The following is a 25,093-nucleotide window of genomic DNA, read 5'->3' on the forward strand; positions in this document are numbered from 1 at the left end:
CCCTGGTATATAAGATTGCAGCCTAAGAGTTCTATTACAGATAGCTGTAGAGAGTGCTTTTCAATTCAGAGATCCAATTAATGAGAGCTATTAAAAGGTGGTAACCTAATTTGGCTTTCAGAAGATTGACAGTACCTGCCAGACAGTACTGACCAATCATAGGTAATTATTTATTTACTTCCCTAATGAGGCCTTCCGGAATCCACACAGTAAATGCTTCCTGAGAAACTTTCCCTATTAGTGCTCATTCACAATCTTTGGGCTTAAAATAGCTCAGCAACTTATTCTTGACTTAAAATACTCAGCATCAGAAATGAATTCAGTAGATTAAATACTAGCATTAAGATCAGAAGATGAGTAAAGCTAATACAATTTTTCCAACTGCTGCAAATTTCCAAAATAATAAAATTGGAAAGAATCGCCATCTGAGGGCTAAAACTCACTCCACCAAACAAACAAACAAACTTTGCTATCAAAGAAAACACGTCTCCATTAAAGGAGATTACAGAGCTCTACATGGGCAGCAGTTCAAGAATGCTGCAGCAGTAGTCAGGCATATTTGACTTACACTTCTCTTACTTTTCCAGGGATGCTTCTAACTTTAGAACATATCCACAGTCAATGCAAGTTTTTAAAATATCAGTTTATTCTATAAATTGCTTCACATGAAATAAAATTAGTTGTGCAAGGGACTAAATCAAATATGTGTGCATTGTGCTCTCTCCAGCCCTTCTATAATGTGCCTTATGTTCATTTTTGCTTTTCAGTTTGACTCACATTCATCTTGCTGTGTTTATGTTAACTGCCAGAAGCAATTCATTTAAAAAATAAATAAAACTTCAACGTTTAACTTCCTTTCAGGTGGGGTGACCTATCATCTCTCTCATGATTTCTGTTGCCTTTTTTAAGAAATAAAAGAGTACTCTCCATTGTTTCCACTGTGATATGTGTTAGATCAGTAGTCTTCAATATTTTCAGATCTATGAGCCACTTATAATCAACATGAAATATTAAATCCAGTTTCAGGGCTAGCTCAAACATAATGATCTCAGGCACTCTCTTCTCCCCAGTCTTTCATTTTGCAATTCAATATTTTCAAGATTTATTAAACCAGAATTTCCATCTTCATCTGAACTGGGAAACTATGGTTTAATCTCAGACTTTAAGCCATCAAACCACAGTTTAGCAGTTTGGATGCAACAGGAAAGCTTAGTTTAATAAACCCCAAGAGTATTCTGGCATGATGGAGAAAGTAGAAGGGGAGGTGGGGAAGCTGTCTATGGGTCAACAACCATTGTTGGACCAAGTGTGTGCAGAGCAACTGCATGTTCTCTCAAAACTGTAATACACTCTAATGCAGGGCTGGGGCATCTTTTCAGTAGAAAGGCTACATTCCATTATGGAAAACCTTTCAGAGACTGCATTCCCAATGTGTGGAAGGTGGGGCCAGGGGAAACAGTGGTTGGAACAGTGGATGGAACTCTTTCTTTTGTACAGTAGGCCACATTCTAGCCACACAAATGCCCAAGGTTTCTACACCTACACCTATATCTCCATCAAGCAAGAACATTATCACAGTTCAAGGATATATTCCATCTAGCAAAAGCTCTTCAGAGGCCACAGAACAGGGCTGGTAAGAGGTATGACCCAGTGAAGAGGCATGAGCTGGGAGAATCCCAAGGAGCAGTGAGATATGCCTGTACCCCTGCATTTGATTCAGGCTTGAGGCTCCCAAACCGTGCTCTAAAGTAGTATTTTTATTCTTGAACTGAATACTGTCCCAATTCAAAAATGCGTGAGACAACTTGGTATGTGTAGAATTTCTGAATCACATTCGTAAGAAAAAAAGCCATGCTGCAACACCAAACAAAGTATCCACCCAAACTCAGGGAAACTTCAGAAATGACACTGAATGCAGAACAAGAAACTAATTTTGGAAGAACAAATTATGTTAGACAAAGTAGAAACAGGTAACCTACAGCTGCTGCCACTATCTAAACCTTGTCCAACATTCTAAGGGCTTTACTGTATTTTCAGTCTCAAACTGCTTGACATCAACACCATGTTTAAACAGTCCAAGGAAGATCATGCACCTGAGATTTGTCCACCCATTTTCACTCCTACATGTAGCAAATATCATGATTATGCAAATCCTGTTCATCTCAGCTGACTAGGGTATAGTTGCCACATAGTCATTACAGTGGTGCCTCACAAGACGAAATTAATTCGTTCCGCAAGTTTTTTCTTCTTGCGAGTTTTTCGTCTTGCGAAGCACGGTTTCTCATAGGAATGCATTGAAAATCAATTAATGCGTTCCTAGGGAAACCGCCTTCAGACCAGGTCCGGGGACAGTCTGTCCCCCGACCTCTTCTGAAGGCTGGGGGGGGGGGGGACAAGGGCTTTTCTTCCCACTGCCAGCCTTCAGAAGGCTGTTCTGAAGGCTGGCGGTGGGAAGAAAAGCCCTTCTTCCCACCTCCCGCCCCGCAAGCTCCGGGGACAGGAGGGCTTTGCTGCCGACCGCCAGCATTTTAAAAGCCCCTGCTGTCCCGGGGCGATTTTAAAATGCTGGCGGGCGGGAGCGAAGCCTCCGCTGTCCCGGGGAGATTTTAAAATGCTGGGGGTCGGCAGCGAACGCTTCGCTCCCGCCCGCCAGCATTTTCAGATCGCCCGGGACAGCAGAGAAGTCTCCGCTGTCCCGGGAAGGCAGGCGGGGGGGGAGCAAAGACTTTTGCCCCCCGCCGGCCTTCAGAAGAGGTCCAGGACCTCTTCTGAAGGCCGGCTGTGGGCGAAAGTCTTTGCTCCCGACCGCCAGCAATTTAAAACAGGTCCCCAGAGATTTCCCTATGGGCTTTCGTCTTGCGAAGCAAGCCCATAAGGAAATTCGTCTTGCGAAGCGCCTCCAAAACAGAAAACCCTTTCGTCTTGCGGGTTTTCCGTCTTGCGAGGCATTCGTCTTGCGGGGTACCACTGTACTACCAAATACTCAAGTGTTGGTATTAAGAGATCAAAGTATCTTACTGGCTCAACGCATAGGCCTCTACAAAGTTTTCATTCTATTTAATATAATGCAACCAGCACACAAACATAACATTATTTGCCCCTCACAGGGAATGCCATATGAAGTAACAGTAATTATATATATTTTTTTGTATTTCCTGATATCAAGACTGTCAGCCGTAGCCAGTCACAGGTGAAGGTCTAAGTTCAAACGTCCAACTCTTCTTCCTCTATATTGAGCTTTCCTTTCAACTGGGGCAGATCCACTCAGATTGGCCTTTTATGCCGGTTATGGAGCTATGAATGTTTCCTCTAACCGGGATAAAGTCTCTGAGACTTCCTGCTCTTAGGTTTGTAAGCCAGGTGCTCAGGAAATAAGATTAAAATTATATGGCCTGGCTCAAGTGGTCCACAAATTTTGGCCAACCCAAACATTTGTGGTTGCAAGAACCATGCTCCTCCAGTAATGGGTGGGGTGTTGCCCAGACCTCACACAATACAGCTTAAGTCAAAGATAAACCCAATCTCCTCTCTGGAGCTCCAAGCTTGGAGCTGCGACTGGAGGTGAATTGGAGACAGCAAACTTCTGCCTTGCTCCAGTTCTGAATGGACACAGGGAAGAGGTTGGAAGCTTGTTTTGACTCTGTGCTAGCCAGGTGCCCAGAGGCATACAGCCAGCACACAGCAAATACACCTTGGCTTCTCCACTCCACCTTAGGAGCTGGATATTTAGAACCGTGGGTGCAAATTGTGGTTGGCACCAACTTTGGTTAGCAAAATGCTGGCATAGTCATAATCACAGCTATCTCTGAAATGGCTAGAGAATGATGAATGCCTGCACAAGTAGGTAAATAAATGAGAGAGAAACATTTAAGTCCACAGGGTGCTCCCAATCTCCTATCTGTAGTTAAGGAATACAGGTTGCATTACATATGCTGTGACGCATATTCCCACTATTGTAAATATGCTTTCTGAATAATACCCACTTTCAAAAGATAACAAACATTTGTGACTTAATCAAATGCTGGGATTAAACAAAAGACATAAAATCACTAAATCAGGTCCCGTACAATGTGGACTTCCATCCTATTTTGACAAATTTGTATTAGTATTAAACTGAAGGGTACAATCAGTGACCTGTGCTCACAACTATAAAACTGTCATGATAGTGGGGGTCTTACAAAGGAATAATAGATCCATTTTCTTGTCCACCAGCTCTCAGCTGAGCATGAATAGTGCTAGTTCTCCCTAAACCTTTTACCACTTGTAAAGAGGTATACAACTTTTCTTATCTTCACGATTGGTGCTAAATTTTTAAAGAGCAAAGTTCCTTTTAAAAACAGAGTCAATTCAGGGAAAAATTCAGGAATCTTGTCAACATAAAAAAGTCTTCAAGAGACTCCTGAAAGCCCAAAGTGAGGGTGCTTGCTGAATTTCAGCTGGAAAAGTGTTCTTCAGACATCAAGTTTTGAGGTTAGCAATGTGTGGACTACAGTGCCCACATTATCCTGGTCCAGGTACAGATGTAACTGCTGTACCAGACAAAGCAGGTAAAAAGCACTTCTAGCCACCAAGATTATTTTGGCCTAATGACAAAGACATTTCCAGGAATACCTTCCCAAGCTACATTTCCCCAAGCAACCTCATCCAGAACAGAAACTGGTCCGTAGGTTGCACAGCCTCTCCTAATTCAGATGGTATGTAGAGGTACAGCTGTGTGTCATCAGCAAACCGATGGCACCTTGCTCCAAAACTCCTAATGACCACTCCCAGTGGCTTCATAAAGATCAGACATAGGAAAACTTCGGACCTCCAGATGTTTGGGACTACAATTCCCATCATCCCTGTCCACTGGCCCTGTTAGCTAGGGATGATGGGAATTGTTGTCCCAAACATCTGGTGGGCCAGAGTTTGCCCATGCCTGATATAGATGTTAAATAGCACTGGAAACAAAACAATACCCTGCAGAACCACATTGGACAGGTGCCAGGAAGTCAAAGAGAACTCCCCCGATGCTACTTTGGGACTCCAATACCCATCCCGCACAGTTGATCTAGGAAGATACCATGGTCAGTGGTATCAAAATTTGCTGAGAAAGTAATTGTAACAGGGATGCACTCCTCCTGCCCTGATATAGGTCATCCATTAGGGCAATGAAAACCGATTCAGCACTGAAACCAGGCCTAACCCCAGATTAAAGTGGAGGCAGATAATCAATGTCATACAGGAACACTTGCAGTTGCTCTGCCACCACGTTCTCCTAGAATGGGACATTGGTAACTGGCTGGTAGTTCTTACACACCATTGGGCACAGGGTGGGTTTTTAAAGGTGCAGTCACATCACCAACTCTTTAAGAGCAGCTAGCACTTCCTCATCCACCCAGTAACACCAGCTGGCTTTAACCAGCCAAGAAGGGCAGGGGTCCAGAGGGCATGTGGTCAGATGCCTTGGGGCAAGTATCTTGTGAACATCATAAATTCTCATCATATGGAAATAACAAACGTCACATTGGATGCCTCAACTGGATTTGCTTTAACAGCAGCATCCATGTCACTACAAAGTCACGTCTCTCTCAATCAATTATGGAAAACTATTTTAAAATCCTGAGAGCCGCTATCATATTTTTAGGAGCCTGTGTGACCATATGTATGAAGTTTTTTCAATCCTGCTCTTGGCTTTTTGCTGCTTCCTTTCTCTTTCTACCTTCTGTACACTAGCAAATTCTGGAAACAGAATGTGTAAAATACACAGTATGCTTCTTTTTGCAACACCATGTGTTATCAAGAAAATTGGCAGAAAATATTTTGACTTTTTCCATAGGAAAAACAAAAAAAGAAGACAAAACTATGAAAGCAATACAAAAAGTCTGTCATGAGGCTGGTATCAACATGCACTTTAACTCTTGGAATTAATAGCCAATGGCATTGCTTTGGAGGGGGGGGGATTTAATATTATCAAGTACTAATGTACCCTCATCTGTGGTGGTCAGGAATTCATGGCCTCCATGACAACTATGGGCCTATCTACATGCACACACTGCTGGACTGGACACACCGCTGGTGGATGGCTTTAAAATAACTATCCATAACCAAGGAGTTCACTACCCCATGTAGATTCACAGGGTTTCATACCCTCTGTAAAACTATCAGGATGGTCTGCTCATGGAGACTGATGGATCCAAATTAATTTCCGACTGCTCTTGGGTAGTTTCTAGCTAACATGACTGGCTATCATGTCAGAGGTATGGTATGGGGAAATGACCTGAGCAATTGACATGATCACTCACAAAATTTTACTTTTCCACTGCAACTCATCAGTACAGTGTCATCCAGCAGAGCTGCTCCAAGTGGTGAAGAGCATGTCAAATCCAAGTCCTCAAAGAAGAACCCTTGGTAGCCCCTCAGTGGCCTACTGTGACTTTGCACAACACTTTGCAGATGAAATCATTCACACCTGCTCTTTACAACTGCACATCTTCAGGAACAGAAACTATGGATGTATCCACAGTATCTGCTTTCCAGTTGATGAATATGTTTGAGTTGCTTCTGCCTGAGCATGTGGACAGGTTGCTTGGAGGTTTGAGACTGACTACATGCCCTCTTGACCAAAAGGAACCATCTAAATGGTAGTGAATGCTTCTTTAAGGGAGAGAGAGATGCCATCAGTTCTGCCACTGCTGAAAAAAACATTTCTTTGATCCTACATCTTTGGATAATTACCAGCCTACCTACCATTCTTGGGCAAGGTGTACAAGTGTTACAAATCTATAGACATTTTTGGAAAAGACTGGTTCCCACAATCCTTTTCAATCTGCCTTGGCAGTTTTGCTGGATGATCTATGTCAGAAGCTAAATGAGGGCAGTGCATCTCTCTTGGATCTGCTGGACCTCTCAATGTTAACTCTCCAGTTAAAAGGAAAGCAATTAAAAATGAGGGCATTCCATCTACTACGAGCTCTACCTCTCCACCCTCAGACTTAATTAGTTGGACAGAGACCCCCATGCCCCTCCTATCAAAGGCTACCCATCTTGAGAATTCGATGGAGCAGGAATTACTTGTCTCCTTCTCCCATCTGCCAAAACCCGAACAAACAGAGATAACGGACAGACTAGATGAGTTTTGAGACTACGAACGATTATATCCTTTAGGTCAGGATAGGGCTTGGAAGCAGTTTCACAAGGATTCAAGGTCTTATTGGTAGGGCAGGTCCTAGAAAACAGTGTTGAGATTTTTGCACGCCTTCTTGGCCTTTGGCTTCCAGGATGCCCCAGCATTATATTTTGTCCTCATGCTGTTCAACATTTACATGAAAATGAAACAGTTGGAGAGAATTTAGGGATTTGGACTAGATGTTGCCAATATACAGATGAACCCTAGCACTATCTCTCCTTTTCATCAAATGCCAGGGAGGCTGCAGAAGGCGTTAAACATTGCTTGAGCAGTTATGGATCAGATGTGAGTACATAAATTGAAGCTAAGCCTGGCAAAGACAGGGTGCTGCTAATTAACAGAGAAGCTATTCCAAGCCTCGGGGTACCACCTAGTGAGTAGAGAACCTCTACTCCAGGTTCGTATCCTGGGGGTTCTCCTTGACCTAAATTTGCTCTAGGATACTTAGGTTACTATTGTGACCAGGAATACTGTTGCAAAGCTTGGGTAAATGCATCAGCCATGCCTTTTCCTGGAAAAAAGCAGGTCTGGCCACTGTTGCACATGCTTTGGTTACTTCTATGTTGAATTTATTGTAACATGCTCCACGCTGGGTTTCATTTAAAAAGTGTTAGGAAACTTCAGCTAGTGCAAAATCCAGCAGCCAGAATGCTGGCTGAAACCTGCTTCATGGAAGATATAGCCCTGGTGTTAACAGTTGCAACTGGCTTACAACTGCAAACCTTTACAATTTCAGGTGCTGGTGATTATCTATAAAGGCCTAAATGGTCAGAATAGTTGAGGATTGCATCCTTCCTCATGCATCCTTTCACCTTTCGTAATGGTAAATAGAGGACTAGCTTCATATTCCTTTGCCTTCAGAGGCATGGTTGGTAAGGACACAGGCAGGGCCTTCTCAATAGAAGTATCAAGTATCTTCTATGATTGCAGAATGCCCTTTTAGATAGATAGATAGATTCTTTATTGTCATTACACTAGTGCAACATTGCACAAGTGCAACGAAATTGGATGCCATCCCTTAAAAACAACAAAAGCAAAACAACAGCAACAACCAAACAAACCACCTTCCAACCACACCCACACCCATCACAAACTCCCAGGTCTCACTATCGAGTTACAGCATTCAAAAAGGCCACAGCTCTTGGATAGAAACTGTTTTTTAGTCTATTTGTCCTTGACTTGATGTTTCTATACCTCCTGCCAGTCTGTGCAGTCTGCTGCTACAGTTGGTTTACTGCTGCTCAACTCTCAGTTACTGTGATATTACTGCTGTTTTATCAGAGGTGTTTTTTCAATTATATTGTAAGCTACTGTGAAGCCTCTTGGAGCCAAGAGGCAAGTTATAAATCTTCTAAAATAAATATAGGTGATGCTGCTACTGTATCAACAGTATTCCACGCTAGTTTAAAATAGTCCACAATGTTTCTTTCACAGCCTGTGGCAGTGATTACACTATACTTTTCAGGCTAGGCCTTGCCCTCCAGTCACTTTCACACTCTACAGTATATTTAGGAACGGAAGAACACTTGACATCCACCCATTGTACATTCAGTTTGACAGTTAGTGGCAAATATTTGGATTCATCTACAACTATATCAATTATGTTACAGCACTATTTCATATAAACACTTAGGCAGTAACAGAATTTCTGGTCGGGAGTTCATTTCCCAATTGACCATGGATGTGAAATATTGGATACATGCTGCTAGTTTATGGAACTTGTAAGTAATATAACTCCAACATACAAGGAGTGTACAACGTACTGCAATTTACCGTTAAATGGATAACGTATGCTAAGGTCCTATAAATGTGGGAGAGCTGTCATCTTGTATTCATGCGAGATATCAGAAGAAACTAATTTTGTGGAGAATAAAGGTCGAGAGGTTCACTGTGATGAACAAGCCAGTTCTATATAAAATCAGGAAATGCACCCCATAGAGATACAGGATTAGTCAGGAAGCTATGAAAGGTACATAAGGAAGCAAACAAACCTGCTCGTATCTTCTCCTGCTACCCAGTTACTAGATGGTGGTTCCCCACTCTCTACCAGTATGCCCAAAGTGGGAGAGAGTGTGTGTGTGTGTCAGAAAGAGAAAGAAACACAACTGCGGGCACCAGTTCCCAGTGCAGTTAACTCCCAATTCCTGTTGGAAGATTCCTTCACACACACCCCTTCAGCTAAAAAGCAGAGGAAGGAAAAAAGAAGAGGAGGAGGAGGAGGAGGTTTGTGTGCTTTACACACGACAAGTTTTACTTTCAGTTAAAGAAACCGGGAAGAGGTAGGCGTGTGTGCGGGGGATGGAGAAAAGGGGAAAGGAAAACTCCTGGGGTCCACCCACCTCAAGGTGGCCTGAGGAGAGAGAGAGAGAGAGAGAGAGAGAGAGAGAGAGAAGCGGCTTCAGCAGCAAAGGAGATTATGACACTGGGAGGCAGAGTGTGCCTCGCCGAGGAAGGGGGCCTGGAGGGGGGCGGCTCCACCTCCGCGGCCAGGAGGCCCCAGGCTGGAAGGGATTGGGGGGGGAGAGAGAGGAAAGGGCGGCAAGGAAGGAAGAAGAGCTTTTCCGGGCCGTGAGGAGAGAAGGGAGGAAGGTACGAAGGAAAGAGCCTTGGCCGCCGCCGCCACCACTTTTTCTCTTTTACCTGCTGCAGGTCTGTGAGGAAAATCTCCCTCTCGGCCGCGTTGGACGCCATTGCTGCGCGCTGGCTCTGGACTCCGCACCTGGGCGCCGCCGCCGGTGGGAAGAAGGCGGGTCTGGGCCGAGGGGGGCGCTCGCTCGCTCCTCAGGCGGCGGCGGCAGGGGCGGAGGCGAGGGTTGAGGGGGGGGCGTCAACCCCCTCTCCTCACATTCCCATGAGGGGACGGGGAGGGACGGGGACAGGGGGTGGGTGTCGTTTCGCGTCGGGACGGGCGTCTCGCGCTCGCTCCCGCCCGTGCGCGCGCCGCCCTCCCGTTCCCGACCCTCCCACACACCCCTCCAGTGGGTGGTGGTGGTTCCTCCTCCCTCCTCCTCCTTCCTCCCTCCTCCTCCTGCGCCTCCGCCGCCGCTCCTCCTCGACGTCGTCGTCGTCGCACCCTTTGGCTGTCACCCTGTCGTAAAAAGCAGCGCTGCTTGGCGGCCGCTCGGAGCACGTGACCAAGCCCGGGAGTAGGGGCGGGGCGCGTTCTGAGAGAGGAGCGGAAGGAGGAGTCCTCGCCTGGAAGGGGGAGGGACGCGGCGCTCGCGCTCTCTCGCTCTGTTTCCCACGCGAGCCAGTCAGTCGCACGCTTCTCCCTCGCTGCTCTCGGGGAGCCCGTGTCATATAGCGGGGTTTCCACCCCGGCACGGCAAAGTCCGCTCTGACCTCACTGCGCATGCTCTCCCAACGAGTTCAAAGAAAGCGCACGCCCCCAAACGGACTTGCAACAGTGCCCGATTTACGTATAAGCTAAACAAGATAAAAAAGATTCCTTCCAGTAGCACCTTAAAGACCAACTAAGTTAGTTCTTGGTATGAGCTTTCGTGTGCATGCACACTTCTTCAGATACATGCACACGAAAGTGTGCATGCACACGAAAGCTCATACCAAGAACTAACTTAGTTGGTCTTTAAGGTGCCACTGGAAGGAATTTTTTTTATTTTGACTATGGCAGACCAACACGGCTACCTATCTAAAGCTAAACAAGCTGTATCATAGGGCCCCACTCACTTGGGGGCCCCCAAGAAATTTAAAGGAGAAAAACCAAACACAGTGTACACTTCCAAAATATAAGATAAAAAACAAATCTACATACAGCAATTGTTTTGTATTGTGTAGGCTCCTATGATGTGAGTAGTGGGGCTGGCCTGCTAGCGCGTTCCCGAAAATATCACTGGTTTGCTGATTTCTATATACAGTGGATGCTCGGGTTGCGAACGTGATTCCTTCAGGAGGCGTGGGTTGCGATTTGGCGCTTCTGCACATGCGCAAAGTGTGATTTAGCACTTATGCGCAAAGCGCCGAAACCCGGAAATAACCCATTCCACTACTTTTGGGTTTCGGCACTTCTGTACCCGAAAACGCACAACCTGAAGCGTCTGTAACCCGTGGTATGGCTGTATAGGGTGCCTACATTCTGCATGGACTGGTTGCATGGCAACACGTGCAAATGGCTTTAGATACCTATTAGGTCCCTAAATTACCATATAGCACATATTCAACAAAAAAACAGCAACAGTTTGTTGTTGACAAAGGACAGCTGGACATATAAAGGGCCCCATTACCTTCAGTACCTAAATCCAGCTCTGCTCTTATCCCATGACTCGGGGGGGGGGGGGAGAAGCTTTTGGAAATTATACGGTGTCTACATCACCATTATCCACATGCTAAGTCTTTATCCACATGCTAAACTTTTGAATAGACAGGACCTACCTTTGCACAAGCCATACTTATTTTTTTTGTTCATCTATAGTGATAATATAATGAGGTTATTTTGGTTGACTTTAATTATTCAACTATATATATATATATATATATGCAGGTTTTGGTGTCTTCGGGTGTCTTCCCGTGTAAGAGTCGGGGTGTCTGGGCGACGTTTCGACGAGGTCTCACTCGTCATCTTCAGGCTGGTGCTTTCGGCTTCTTGTTACTGGAACAGAGCAGAATCTGGTGTTTGAGTTCCTATAAATACTGTTGAGGGGTGTGGTGTATAGCCTCCAACGTTCTGGGCAGAGAGGAAGTTCCTAGATTAGTGTGCCTTTTCTTCTTTTGTTCCTTAATTACTTGAGGGATATCTTGAGTGATTTCATGAGTGATATTCTGAATACCACTGGGTGGGTCATTAAGTGTAGATTAGTTGCTAAAGCTTTCGTGTCTTGACCTCTTGAGCTTGTGAAGAGTTTTTCTGAGAAGATGGCTGTGCTGCATTTAGTTGTGCTCTGGCTTGGCTTCGTGTATAGGGGCGAGCTGTGATTTTGTGCCTTGTGCCAGCCAGATCTGTGTAGGGATTGCAGGGGGGTGCAGCATTCGGAGGTGCCACTATAGTTTGGCTACTGGATGGAGTCTGTAATATGTCTGTGGAGAGGGTCTGGGTTTGGGTCTGGTGTGGTTGATTGGTGACGGCGTTCTGTGTGCCTCTGGTTCTGGTGTCGGTTTTTGTGGGGAGGGCTAATTTCCAGATGTCTGGCAGGCGGGACGTGTCGTCACGCTTGTTCATGTTGTGAGGGTGTTTCTCTATCTCGATGGCTTCCATGATTATTCTCTTGTGGTGATGTTCCATGTTAAAGAGCAATTTGGAATCTGCAAAATTAATTTCGTGTCCTGTTTCTTTCATGTGTTGGAAAAGAGAGGAAGTTTTTTCTTCTTTTTTGACGGCATTCTTGTGTTCTGCGATACGTGCATTTATTCGTCTGTTTGTTTGTCCAATGTACGTGGCTGGGCAGACTTTGCAGGGTATTTCATAGACCCCTTGGTTTTCCAGCTGGATTTTGTCTTTTGGGTTTCTGAGGATATTGGCTATTTTTTGGTTGGTGCAGAAGGCTGTTTTGATATTGTGTTTATGGAGGATTTTGCTAATTTTGTCTGTAGTGCCCTTGATATAAGGAAGGAGGGCCATGCCATTGTTTTCTTCTGTGTCTTGGTTTTTGGGGGGTGTTTCTTTTTGGATTAGCTTCGTAACCTTGTTTTTCTGGTATCCATTGGCGATTAACACATTTGAGAGATTCTGTAACTTAATGACCCACCCAGTGGTATTCAGAATATCACTCATGAAATCACTCAAGATATCCCTCAAGTAATTAAGGAACAAAAGAAGAAAAGGCACACTAATCTAGGAACTTCCTCTCTGCCCAGAACGTTGGAGGCTATACACCACACCCCTCAACAGTATTTATAGGAACTCAAACACCAGATTCTGCTCTGTTCCAGTAACAAGAAGCCGAAAGCACCAGCCTGAAGATGACGAGTGAGACCTCGTCGAAACGTCGCCCAGACACCCCGACTCTTACACGGGAAGACACCCGAAGACACCAAAACCTGCATTCCTGTACCCGTGAAAATCTACGAAAGCAAATATATATATATATATATATATATATATATATATGCAGGTTTTGGTGTCTTCGGGTGTCTTCCCGTGTAAGAGTCCTTGTCCCGTCTTCTGCTGCTTTGCGGCCTAGTCGGCGCTCGAGTGCGCGACCCTCGCCGGCAGCCGGGTCACGATGGGCGGCGGAGGCAGCGCCCCGCGGAGGGTCACCTTCGAGGCGGACGAGAATGACAACATCACGGTGGTGAAGGGCGTCCGGTAACAAGAAGCCGAAAGCACCAGCCTGAAGATGACGAGTGAGACCTCGTCGAAACGTCGCACAGACACCCCGACTCTTACACGGGAAGACACCCGAAGACACCAAAACCTGCATTCCTGTACCCGTGAAAATCTACGAAAGCAAATATATATATATATATATATATATATATATATATATATATATATATATATATATATATATATATATAATATATATATATATATATATATATGCTTTCGTAGATTCCGAAGACACCAAAACCTGCATATATATATATATATATATATTTTCAGGAAACAGATAATAGCACAATTCATTAAAAAAAATTAATCAGAAAAAAATTGTAACCTAAATTTAAGTTTAAAAACTTTACAATGCTCAGCAATCTTTAAAAATGTACTGTTTCTGCTCTTCCAGTAAAGGATAAATTTAGCATAAAATTTATCAAAACATTTCCTCTTCAAGGTAATAGGTCAGTTTCATCATTTTGGCAATATCCCAGTTCTTAGGAAACCATTATCCTGTGTTTGGCTGCTGATATGCTTTCGGTGTTGAGCAATTATAAATTTAGTCACAATCCATACATAACAACCAGTTCATGATTCTCTTTTTGGCACAAAATTCCAGCTTATGAAATGACAAAACTTTTTCCCAGAAGAACAAAGCAATGACTAAATCCACCACAATTTTCAACTTGCTATTTTGCTGTTGCTGCTCACCCTTGTGAATTGAAAGGCACTATTACAGCCATAGCAATGTTGTTCACATAAAACCTATCTTCACTTTCCCCCTGTTTGCCAATGCCCTGGATGATGATACAGTTTTGTAATTGCTTGGCCTCAGTGGCTCATTGAAAAAGGTGAAAAGGGTTACCTTTTCACATCTGTTGGCATCAGACATATATACCTTAATATTTGGATAACTGTTAAATAATAACTGTTTTTTTAAAATCAAAACCTTCACACCCTGTCAACTGGTTTCTCAGGCTGAATAAATTATATATATTGCAGGGCGGGGAATATACGCTTGTCCAGATGTTGTTGTACTCTCAATTCCCATCAGACTTGGCCAGCATGGCCAATGGTCAGAGCTGATATTAGTCCTGCAATGTCTGGGAGCCGCAAGTTCTCCACCCCTGCTTAAATTAATCAAAATCAATTCATTATTATTTCAACAGCATTGATTAGTTTACAGCACAGAATAAACCCAAACTGAGCTTAGGCTATAAGCCAAGAGAAACCAAATGTGTCCTCCAGATGTTGTTGAACTACAGTTCCCATGTGTTTACATATTAAAGTCAACCAAGATAACCTCATTATATTATCACTATATTACTGTTATGCACTTACCCCATATTTAAATTTAAGGCTGAGATCTGCATTTAGCAACCTAGTGTTTGTTGAACTTCTTAAGTAATACGAAGATTAAGATAGCAAAGAACCCATCTGAATAATTAGGAGGAAGCCTCTGACTCAAGTAAACGATAAATAAATAAAGGCATTAGAATCCACATTTAAAAGAAACAAATCATCAGGTCCAGATGGCGTCTACTTGAACAAATGGCAAATCCACCCACTGTTAAAGAACTCAGATGTGAAACTACTGATCTCCAAACAAAAAATATGGAACACCCCTATGATTGGCCTTTCTGCCCAACGACAGGAAAGTGTAGTACCATTTAAATAAAAATAAGGATCCAGGGGCTTGAAATGCTGGCTATGGGAGTTGAAATCCAACAAGCAACATCTGAATGCCCTCCTGAACTCACTTTCTAGTAAAGCTGCATTGGATTTGTATGGGCAATAACACATTTTTTAATGCAAATAATAGCTTTAGTCTGTTTCCAGAGATGATGGATACCAAAATTCTGGGTTGTGTGCAATGGTTGCATGAGCAAAAGGCAACCAATCTTTATCTGCTAGCACATGACCCCTCTTCCATTATTATTATTATTATTATTATTATTATTATTATTATTATTACTGTAACTTCACCAGTTTCAGACTGATGTCACTGAAGGACCTGAGGATGAGGCCCCTTGAGGATTTCAAAGCCACCAAATGCTTCACTCCTGAAATATGCTGCTACTACAGCCAACAAGAGATAGGCCAGCAGTATTTTTTCACCTGGCTGGGCAGAGCTGGGGCCTCCACCATGGGGGAGCATGCCCCCAACCCATGTGCACCTCTCCTAACCTTTTCCAGCCTTTAATATCCTTCAGATAGGATTCTCCAAGGCCTTGGAGATTTCAGGAACATAGGAAGGTTCCATACACCATTGGTCTATCTTGCTCTCCAGCGTTTGAGACAAAGATCTCTCCCAGCCCTACGTGCAGACGCCAGGGATTGAACCCAGAACTTTCTGTTTGCAAACCAGATGCCCTGCTATCACAGCTCTTTTCATTTCATTTCATTTATTAGACTTATTAGCCGCTTGTCACCTGAAGGTCTTTTCCTATCACACAGTTTGATAGTTTCAGTGGGCTTCTCTTGGCCATTTGGCTGATGCTACTGAATCTTTTTCAAGCATGGGGCTAACATGTTAGAGGGACGCAAGTGGCGCTGTGGGTTAAACCACAGAGCCTAGGACTTGCCGATCAGAAGGTCAGCAGTTCAAATCCCCGTGACAGGGTGAGCTCCCATTGCTCAGTCCCTGCTCCTGCCAACCTAGCAGTTCAAAAGCACATCAAAGTGCAAGTAGATAAATAGGTACCATTCTGACAGGAAGGTAAATGGCATTTCCGTGTGCTGCTCTGGTTCACCAGAAGCGGCTTAGTCATGCTGGCCACATGCTGGCCAGTAAAGTGAGATGAGCGCCGCAACCCCAGTCGGTCACAACTGGACCTAATGGTCAGGGGTCCCTTTACCTTTTTAACATGTTAGAAATCCTAACTGCTAGCGAAAAGATCCACCACCCTCCCACCCTGGATATTTGCTAGAATGGGAAATAACACAGAGAAAAGAAGTGCTATTTCAACAGAATAATTCTTAAAAAGAGGGGGAAACAACATGTTATCTAGTGAACTTTACCTTTAGATAAATTAAGTGTTTATTCCTTCTTGAGGTACCTTGATTCCAGAGGTTCCATTCTGCAGCCTTCACTCCCATGGTTGTCTTTAGAAGCTGACGGTGCTGTAGAAATTGAGTTGAAAACTAGTCAGCTGGAGCATGCTCACTAAGTATGGAAAACAGGGTGGAGGATGTTGACTCAACACCATACCCCCTCCATCTTTTTTTTTTTTTAAATCTTCTTAATTTAACTTCATTGAAGGATAGTCTGAGGCAAAGGTTGATATGGAAAGATTTTAAAAGAAGGCCATTTTCTGCAAAGATCTGAGTTTTTACTAACTTTCCACAAGCAACGTGGTTGAGGCATTCAAACTTAACACATTTTCGAAGTGGTTATATTTAGGTGGGAAACAAGGAAAAGGCACAGCTAAATCCTTTTTAAAAGATGGAAAAATTAGGTGCTGTCATGTATAAACACACACACACAAACACACTCAGTTCCTGAAGAAGCAGGTTTTAATAAGGGATTTGAAATCAACGTCTTCAGCTCTCCTGGGAGCTCTTTCAAAATCAAGAGAGCTATTCTGTGTCAAAAGTGTTTTCAGACGAAGGCAGTGGGCAAATTTCTGGCAGGGCTGAGCCAGTGGAAATTTGGCACTCTGATCAGTTCGACCAGGAAGCTCTGATAGGTTTGGAACGCAAGAGGGAAACTTGTTTTGGTGAGGCTGAGGCAGAAGGGGATGGCACAGCAACTGCAGAAACCTAAGCACTCTGCTTGCAAAAGAAAGTGTGTTTTGAGTTATGGGTAATAAACACAGCATTGGCTTCAGATTTTGTGCTAAGCACTTTTAGCTTATTGGTTTGATTTTGGGACATAATTTCTTCTGTTGCACTATGTTGTTTAGACAAGCAGTTACCTGCAATAATAATAACAATAAGCAGTGGGCAATAAAAAGGGGGGTGCCACCCCCCCAATTGTCTCAGTGGCAGGCAAATTCTACACAGCCTCCTTCAATATACCACATCATCACAGGACTAGGTTCAGACGAAGCATCTCCAGGGGGTGTGCTGTGTTCAAGTTCACCCACACAATTGTTCTGGCCAGAGAAGGACTGGTGCTGCTCTGTTCTGCTCTGTGCTCAAAGATGATCACAGTGGGTGCAAGGGATTTTTTTTTTTATGAGCTAGGCATAGAGAATTCTGTTAGTTGCAGTTCTCTTAAGTCCCTCATTTTTCCATTCTTGAATTCAGTTCTCCACATTTCTGCATCCATTTGGGAAAATCCTCCAGCCTTTTTCACCGGTGCAATTTTCTCCTAATAAGCATATTTTTAATGTGGTTTTGACTAATGTACACATTTTTGCAAGCCGTTTTCCCCAATACAATGCACTTTTCATGTTTTTCCCCATTAGTATATGCTTTTTAAGGGACGCGGGTGGCGCTGTGGGTTAAACCACAGAGCCTAGGACTTGCCAATCGGAAGGTCGGCGGTTTGAATCCCTGTGACGGGGTGAGCTCCCGTTGCTCGGTCCCTGCTCCTGCCAGCCTAGCAGTTCGAAAGCACATCAAAGTGCAAGTAGATAAATAGGTACTGCTCCGGTGGGAAGGTAAACGGCGTTTCCGTGCGCTGCTCTGGTTCGCCAGAAGCGGCTTAGTCATGCTGGCCACATGACCCGGAAGCTGTACGCTGGCTCCCTTGGCCAGTAAAGCGAGATGAGCGCCGCAACCCCAGAGTCGGTCATGACTGGACCTAATGGTCAGGGGTCCCTTTACCTTTACCTATATGCTTTTTATGTCCATTATCAGATGTTTGAACTCTGCCTCAAAAGGTGTACTTCAACCATTCCTTGGACAGACCAACCAGAATTCCTTTAATGGTTCTGAAGATATCCACTGCCAATCCTTATTGAGATACAGAGGGCTGTGGTCTTCTCCCTCAGTATATTCTTATTCAAGTATTTTATTTGTTTGGTCAATTTATTCATGGCCTATATCCCAACACAGGTGTATATCTCCCCAAGGCATGTGGAGTGAGATGTACTATTATACAGTGGTACCTCAGGTTACAGATGCTTCAGGTTATAGACGCTTCAGGTTACAGACTCCACTAACCCAGAAATAGTACCTCGGGTTAAGAACTTTGCTTCAGGATGAGAACAGAAATTATGGAGCGGCGGCGCGGCGGCAGCGGGAGGCCCCATTAGCTAAAGTGGCGCTTCAGGTTTAGAACAGTTTCAGGTTAAGAACAGACCTCCAGAATGAATTAAGTTCTTAACCCGAGGTACCACTGTAATGTACCCAAACCAGAACAGAGTTAGCTAAAACAGTAAACATATATTTGTGGGAAATAATAGTCGCTTTAAATAGAATTCTTAAAATTGTCTGCAGGATGTGAACTGCCTGCTAATCTGTTATGCGGCCAAACTCAAGGATTGGTATGAACATATTAGGCTTTACTTGAGAGGCTGCCTTATCTGTTATATACCCAGTGGGTCACTAAGTTCTGCAGAAGTCTCTAAAATATCTGAAGCCCATTGCACAGTAATTCAGAGCAGGACTTTCAGTGAGGCTGCCACTTTTCTGTGGAACAGAATTCCTAGCGGTGCCCGCTATTTGTACTCTCTGAAAACAACGGAAGACATTTTCGTTTCAACAAGCTTTTCCAGCTGGGTGGAAAGTTTTATGCTTTAGAAGCTTACTGTATGTTGTTTTTAAACATGTATTTAGTTGTTGTTTTTCTGGTGCTGTTTTATCTTAGCTGTGCTTAGTTGTTTTTATGGATATGTTTGGAAGCTGCCTTAAGTCTTCTGTGGTAGGTGATTCATTAAATTAAAATGAGTTTCTAATAACCTAATCTAACCTGGATGACTATCCTCCTTAAAGAGTTCTCCATTAAGCTATTTCCTTGTTCTTCTATTTCTCCTCCCATTTCTCATTCCCTCTCTTTGATTCTTCATCTCTTCTCCATTTTTATCTCTCCAACTTTCATTCCCAACAGACACGGTCGCTTGTCTGTCAATCATGTGCAAGACCCTATCACACTCCTCTAGTCCCCAACATTCTTCCACTGAGTCTTCTTTTAATACTTTGATACTTTTCTGGATCAGAGAGCAAAGGCCCGTCTACCTCAGTGAGCCAATCAGATGCACACAAGGCAGGAAGTTAGTAGCCCACTCCTGTGATGTGCCTTCCAGCAGCTGGAATTCAGTGGTAGAAGAACCGGAAAAACCACTTCTGGAAAAACCGGAAGAAACCACTTCCGGAAACTGCTACCGATTGAGGCAGACATGGATTTTGGACTTCTGCACTGTACATAGTTTTTGCACTCAATAAAACCTGTAAAAGACAGCTCAGAGTCTTGGCTGTTATCTTCGTGAGAACCGCACACATTCCTCACACCCATAAACCTAGCGTGATGTGCCCAGACTGGATAACACTTGGTGGGTTGTGTCCACTGTTGGTGTTATGTACTGAAGTTCTCACTCTGGGTCAGCAGGGGGATACTGTAGATAGTTATGCAAATGAAGGATCGAAAGTGACGTTCAGTGATTGGATAGTTTTAGAAAATGGCAACAGTTACATTGTTCTGGAGCTCTATATAAGCAGGCTGACTGAGCTCCTCAGTCAGTTCTGTTCCAGCTTACAAAGAATTGGAAGAATCGCTGTGTCGTCTGATATGTTCGCCCACAACTTAACAGTTGGCTCTTCCTTACTTTAAAGTGCACCCACTCACAAATGTTGGGCTACCTGATTTTCACCTATCCACCCCACCCCCAGCTCCCGGGGACTGGGAGATGCTCTACAGTAGAATGAGATATGACATGGAGGGCTGCAGTAGGCAGGGGAGGAGCTGCAAAAAATTGACTGCCTCTGAAGCTGGAGCTTCTGAGCAACCGGAGAGCCAGCAAACTCTCATTCTTCTAGCTGGGGAGGCTCTTTTGGGGATTATGGGACTAGAGTTACCTAAACAATATGAAATGTTATTTATGTATGCAGCCACAGCTGCTCATACAACATTTGCCCAAAGATGGAAAGAAGACCAAAGAAGAGTGGCAACAAAAACTACTGGAGTATGCAGAAATGGCGAAACTTACTGGAAAAATAAGAAGCCAAGACAGTAAAGTTTTTAAATACAGAGTGGAAAACATTTATTGAATATGCACAAAATTATTGTAAACAGATTAAATCATTAGCAGGATTAACGTAAAAACATGCAGTGGTATAAAATATATACTGATTATATGGGATGAATAATAACTTGGTTTAATTTCGAAATGCAGTAAAGCATTATAACTATAAGGAACTGCAGAAAGAGGGGGAGGGAGGTTGAAACATGATATAAATAATAATTTGCTCCTTTTTTGTTTTTGTTTGTTTTTTGTAAAATGAAAACCATTTTTTTAAAAAATAGATTGGGGTGGGGTGGGAGTCTCAGCATTTCCGATACCCAGACCTCTGCGATTATCATCTGTGAATCCGTGTTGCAAATTTCAGGTACCATGCTACCATTCATGTGAGCATCGTGTTCCTATTCAAAGGAGGGAGCAGTTCATCCTGAGATCAGCTCGGGAGCTATCACCAGAGAAGGGAGTTTAAAGGTAAAGGGACCCCTGACCAGTAGGTCCAGTCATGGCTGACTCTGGGGTTGCAGCGCTCATTTTGCTTTATTGGCCAAGGGAGCTGGCGTACAGCTTCCGGGTCATGTGGCCAGCATGACTAAGCTGCTTCTGGCGAACCAGAGCAGTGCACGGAAATGCCGTTTACCTTCCCGCCGGAGTGGTACTTATTTATCTACTTGCACTTTGACGTGCTTTCGAACTGCTAGGTTGGCAGGAACAGGGACCGAGCAACGGGAACTCACCCTGTCGCGGGGATTCAAACCACCGACCTTCTGATCAGCAAGCCCTAGGCTCTGTGGTTTAACCCATACTGCCACCCGCATTAGGTTCTAAAAAAGAAGAGGGGGAAAAAGAGCTTTGCTGTATCAGTGGTGGCAACTGAAGACCAAAAAGGCTAGAACCAAAGAGTCTTCCAGATCTTCCAGGATAGTCGCTGTGAATCTTCTGACCCAAATCAGCTCAGATGAGCTACAAATGGCATGTTATATCTACAGAAATATTGTAAAGAAATGGACTCACTAGCAGGGTTTGAGTAAACACTCACAACTAAGAAAACAGGAGTAAAGTTTAAGAGATAATAATCTGGAAATTAATTAAATGTAAAATGTAATTGGAAGGAAATTTGGTATAGAAATGATAAGAATATAAGAGCATTCAGCTAAAAGATGAAAAATAAGATAAAATTAAGCAGAAGTAGCAAATAGTTAAAGAACCAGAAGGCGAAGTTGAGGAAAGTCATGGGATGGGGTGTGTGTTTTGTTTTATTGTATTTTCTTTCATATGATTAATACAGTAAAATATAAAATTTAATAAAAACTTAATTATATATATTTTTTTTAAGAGCCACAAATGGCAATGGTAGATGTTTTGAGTCCTCCGCTTGATGGTGGAAATAGAGAAGGGAAGGTATTGTGTGAAAAGCAGGGTAAAAATGTGAATACGCTTTTAACTAAGAAGTAGAAATCTCTGAAACAAGATATTTAGCAGAAACAAGGCAATATGTGGGGGTTTGTAGGAATGAAGTGGTTGTGGCTTAAAAGGAAGTTGGATAATATGATATCAGCGTGTATGTACCGTATTTTTCGCTCTATAACACGCACCTGACCATAACACGCACGTAGTTTTTAGAGGAGGAAAATCCGTAGGCATGCCACCCGTAGGCATTCCCTCCATAACACGCACAGACATTTCCCCTTACTTTTTAGGAGGAAAAAAGTGAGTGTTATGGTGCAAAAAATACGGGAACAACTTTGAAAACGTTGGATTTGGTCTTGTTAAATTTATGAAGCATGTACAGTACACAAGCCCATATGAAGCTAAATCAAATGGGGAAATCACTTAATTTTTTTAAAAAATGAGAGTACTGCACTTTTAAATCTATATTTTCTTGCAGTTCCTGTTGCTGTGTTGACAGTGACAAACGGACAAAAAAACCACCTCGGCATTATATAATGTAGTTTGTTTATGTTAACTTCTTAGTTCCTTGTACTGTTAGGACAGACATTTCACAATGTTCTGTGGTTTAAATGGGAAAAATTAGTACTGGGAGGGTGTTCAGGTTTGAAACGCTGAAGATTTTACTTATTACATGAAATTGCTCCATCTAGTGGTCAGCTGGTAAATGTGTGAATTTTACTCCAGTTATGTAATAATCCTAAAGACACAGAACTAGTATGGTTGTCACACTCATTCATAATTGCTATGGTATGTTTGTATCTTGCTAAGAAAAAGCCTATCCAGATAAGCAGACTGTTGGCAGGTGTTTTAATCTGGGTTTGGTTTTTTTAGCATGTTGTTGATTTTATTTTTATTTTTTAAAGTTGCTTTTAATTGCTTGTATTGATGATTTAATTGTTTTTATTCTTCTCATTAGCAGCTTTGAGGTTTGTTTTTGTTATAAGCCAGTGGGGTGTGTGTGTGTGTGTATGTATGTATGTATGTATGTATGTATGAGTTTGGGATACTGGACCAAAATAAGTAGAAAACTTATTTCTAGTCTACTTAATTAGTAGAAGGCCTTCATAGATGTCATTCATTTATATTTCTTGTGAATGCAGAATTGTTTATCTGTATAAAACCCATCAACCTCATATTTACTTTTAAAAAAATATAATGTCCATCATGCCTAAATTAAAAACCCCCATCAAAACAAAGGTTGTGTACCCACCATAAAATATATTACACTTAAAATACTTCCCCTAGAATCATGGGAATGGTAGTTTACCCTCATAGAGCTACAATTCCCAGCACCCTCCCTGCAAAGAATCCTGGGAATTGTGCTTTAAGTGTATGGTGTGCATGCAGTCAGTGATAAGCATTTATTTCAGAAGGAGGCATAACCATGTACTTAAATATGACCTGTTAAAATGAACATGACTTCATAATACTGCCGTACCTCGGAAATCAAACGCCTTGCAAGTTGAACGTTTTGGCTCCCGAATGCCACAAACCTGGAAGTGAGTGTTTTGGTTAGCGAACATTCTTTGGAACCCGAACGTCTGACACAGGTTCTGCAGCTTCCTGCAGCCAATCGGAAGCCATGCCTTGGTTTCTGAACATTTTAAAAGTTGAACAGACTTCTGGAACAGATTCCATTCGACAGATTCCATTCCATTCGACTTCCGAGGTACGACTGTATTTTACTTCAGCAGTATCATATCCGCAACTGTTATGTACTAAGCTTGGATCCTAGGACAATAGGCAAGTAGGATCCTCGAATGCAACAACTGATTGGCTTGCAGGAAAAGACCAATCAGGCTCCAGGGGGAAGTTAATCAGCCTATTAGGCTGGTAGGATCGTAGAATGCAACAACTGATTGGCCTCCAGGAAAAGACCAATCAGGCTCCTGGTGGGAAGCAGAATCAGCCAATCAGATGGGACTCATTGTGTAAATGATGTATATAAAAGCCTGAGGTTTGGGGGGCAATTCAATCACTGTTTTACAAGCTGCAATAAAAAGCATGAAATCACTACAGGACTCCAAGTATATTTCAGCAACGTTTAAGATCTTTACAGTAAAGCAAGCTATGTTGTTGTTGTTAAAAACCACAGTGTGCTTGTTGTTGGGAAAAAGCACCAATGCAAAAGCCAGCTCCAGATGGCTGGAATGCAAAACAGGATGTTGTGGTTTGCAACTGTACTATTGGCAAAAAGGAGGAGTCTATTCTCTGTACTGAGCACTGGATGTTAGCTCAGAGTGTCATCTGACCTGTGCTGGAAGTGCAGGGGTGGAGCTGTGACTCTTCTGATGGAGTCTGAAGGGTGCAGTCACGTTTTCTATGTACTGCTGAATGACAGGAATAAAACATGTAAATAGGACTCCTGTCTGTCTCATTTCCCCTCCCTGGGGAGAATGCAGGGAGGGAGAGAAACAGAGTAGCAGAGGGTGTGTTCTCTTCACATCTAATGAGGAGAATCGCCGAGTTCCGACCTAGCCTGCCGGGACTAGCAGACGGAAGGTAAACAAAGTATCCAGCTCAATTGCCCGGGGGAGGCCAGTTACCTCTGACTGTGAGCTGAGATACTGACACTTGTTCAGGGATGTTTCTAGTTCAATAGTTAGGGAAGACTTGCAATGCAGAAGCAGGACAGTTATTTAGTTCCAGGTTCAACCCCTGTCATCTACAGGTAGGACTGGGAATGGCCCTGTCTGGAACCCTGAAAAACTGCTGTCGGTCAGTGTAGACAACACTGAGCTACATGGACCAACGGTCTGATTTGGAAAAAGGCAGCTCCTTTGTTCCAACAGAAGCAACACAAATTGTTTCCTTGGCGTGTGTGATGCCTCTGAAGAGATTTTGTGGCCCAGAAGGAAGGACCTCATGAGCTGCACCAATGTATGTCCCTGGCCACACCCACTATTGGCCTACAGTTCTTAGAAAAGAAGAAGAAGAAGAGTTTGGATTTGATATCCCGCTTTATCACTACCTGAAGGAGTCTCAAAGCGGCTAACATTCTCCTTTCTCTTCCTCCCCCAGAACAAATACTCTGTGAGGTGAGTGGGGCTGAGAGACTTCAGAGAAGTGTGACTAGCT

The 25,093-nt window shown here is 43.3% G+C and overlaps 1 protein-coding gene across 4 annotated transcripts in view; it reads right to left on the bottom strand.

Moving 5' to 3' along the window:
• PKN2 (protein kinase N2) overlaps positions 1–16,521 on the bottom strand; it is a 55,523-nt gene extending 39,002 nt beyond the window's left edge. The window contains exon 1 of one of the 4 annotated variants that reach the window (XM_082227799.1): positions 16,461–16,521. Coding sequence is in view for 2 of the 4 variants with exons in the window: in XM_082227798.1 (XP_082083924.1) it covers positions 9,809–9,859 (51 nt within the window). In the remaining 2 variants the exon portion in view is untranslated. Of the gene's footprint in view, positions 1–9,808; positions 10,208–16,460 lie in introns of those variants that run through there. The other 3 variants (XM_082227797.1, XM_082227798.1, XM_082227800.1) reach the window with 3 other exon arrangements.
• Between the last annotated feature and the right edge of the window lie 8,572 nt (positions 16,522–25,093).

This window comes from Podarcis vaucheri (assembly GCF_965113315.1).
Source record: "Podarcis vaucheri genome assembly, chromosome: 6".
Classification (NCBI taxonomy): Eukaryota; Metazoa; Chordata; class Lepidosauria; order Squamata; family Lacertidae; genus Podarcis; species Podarcis vaucheri.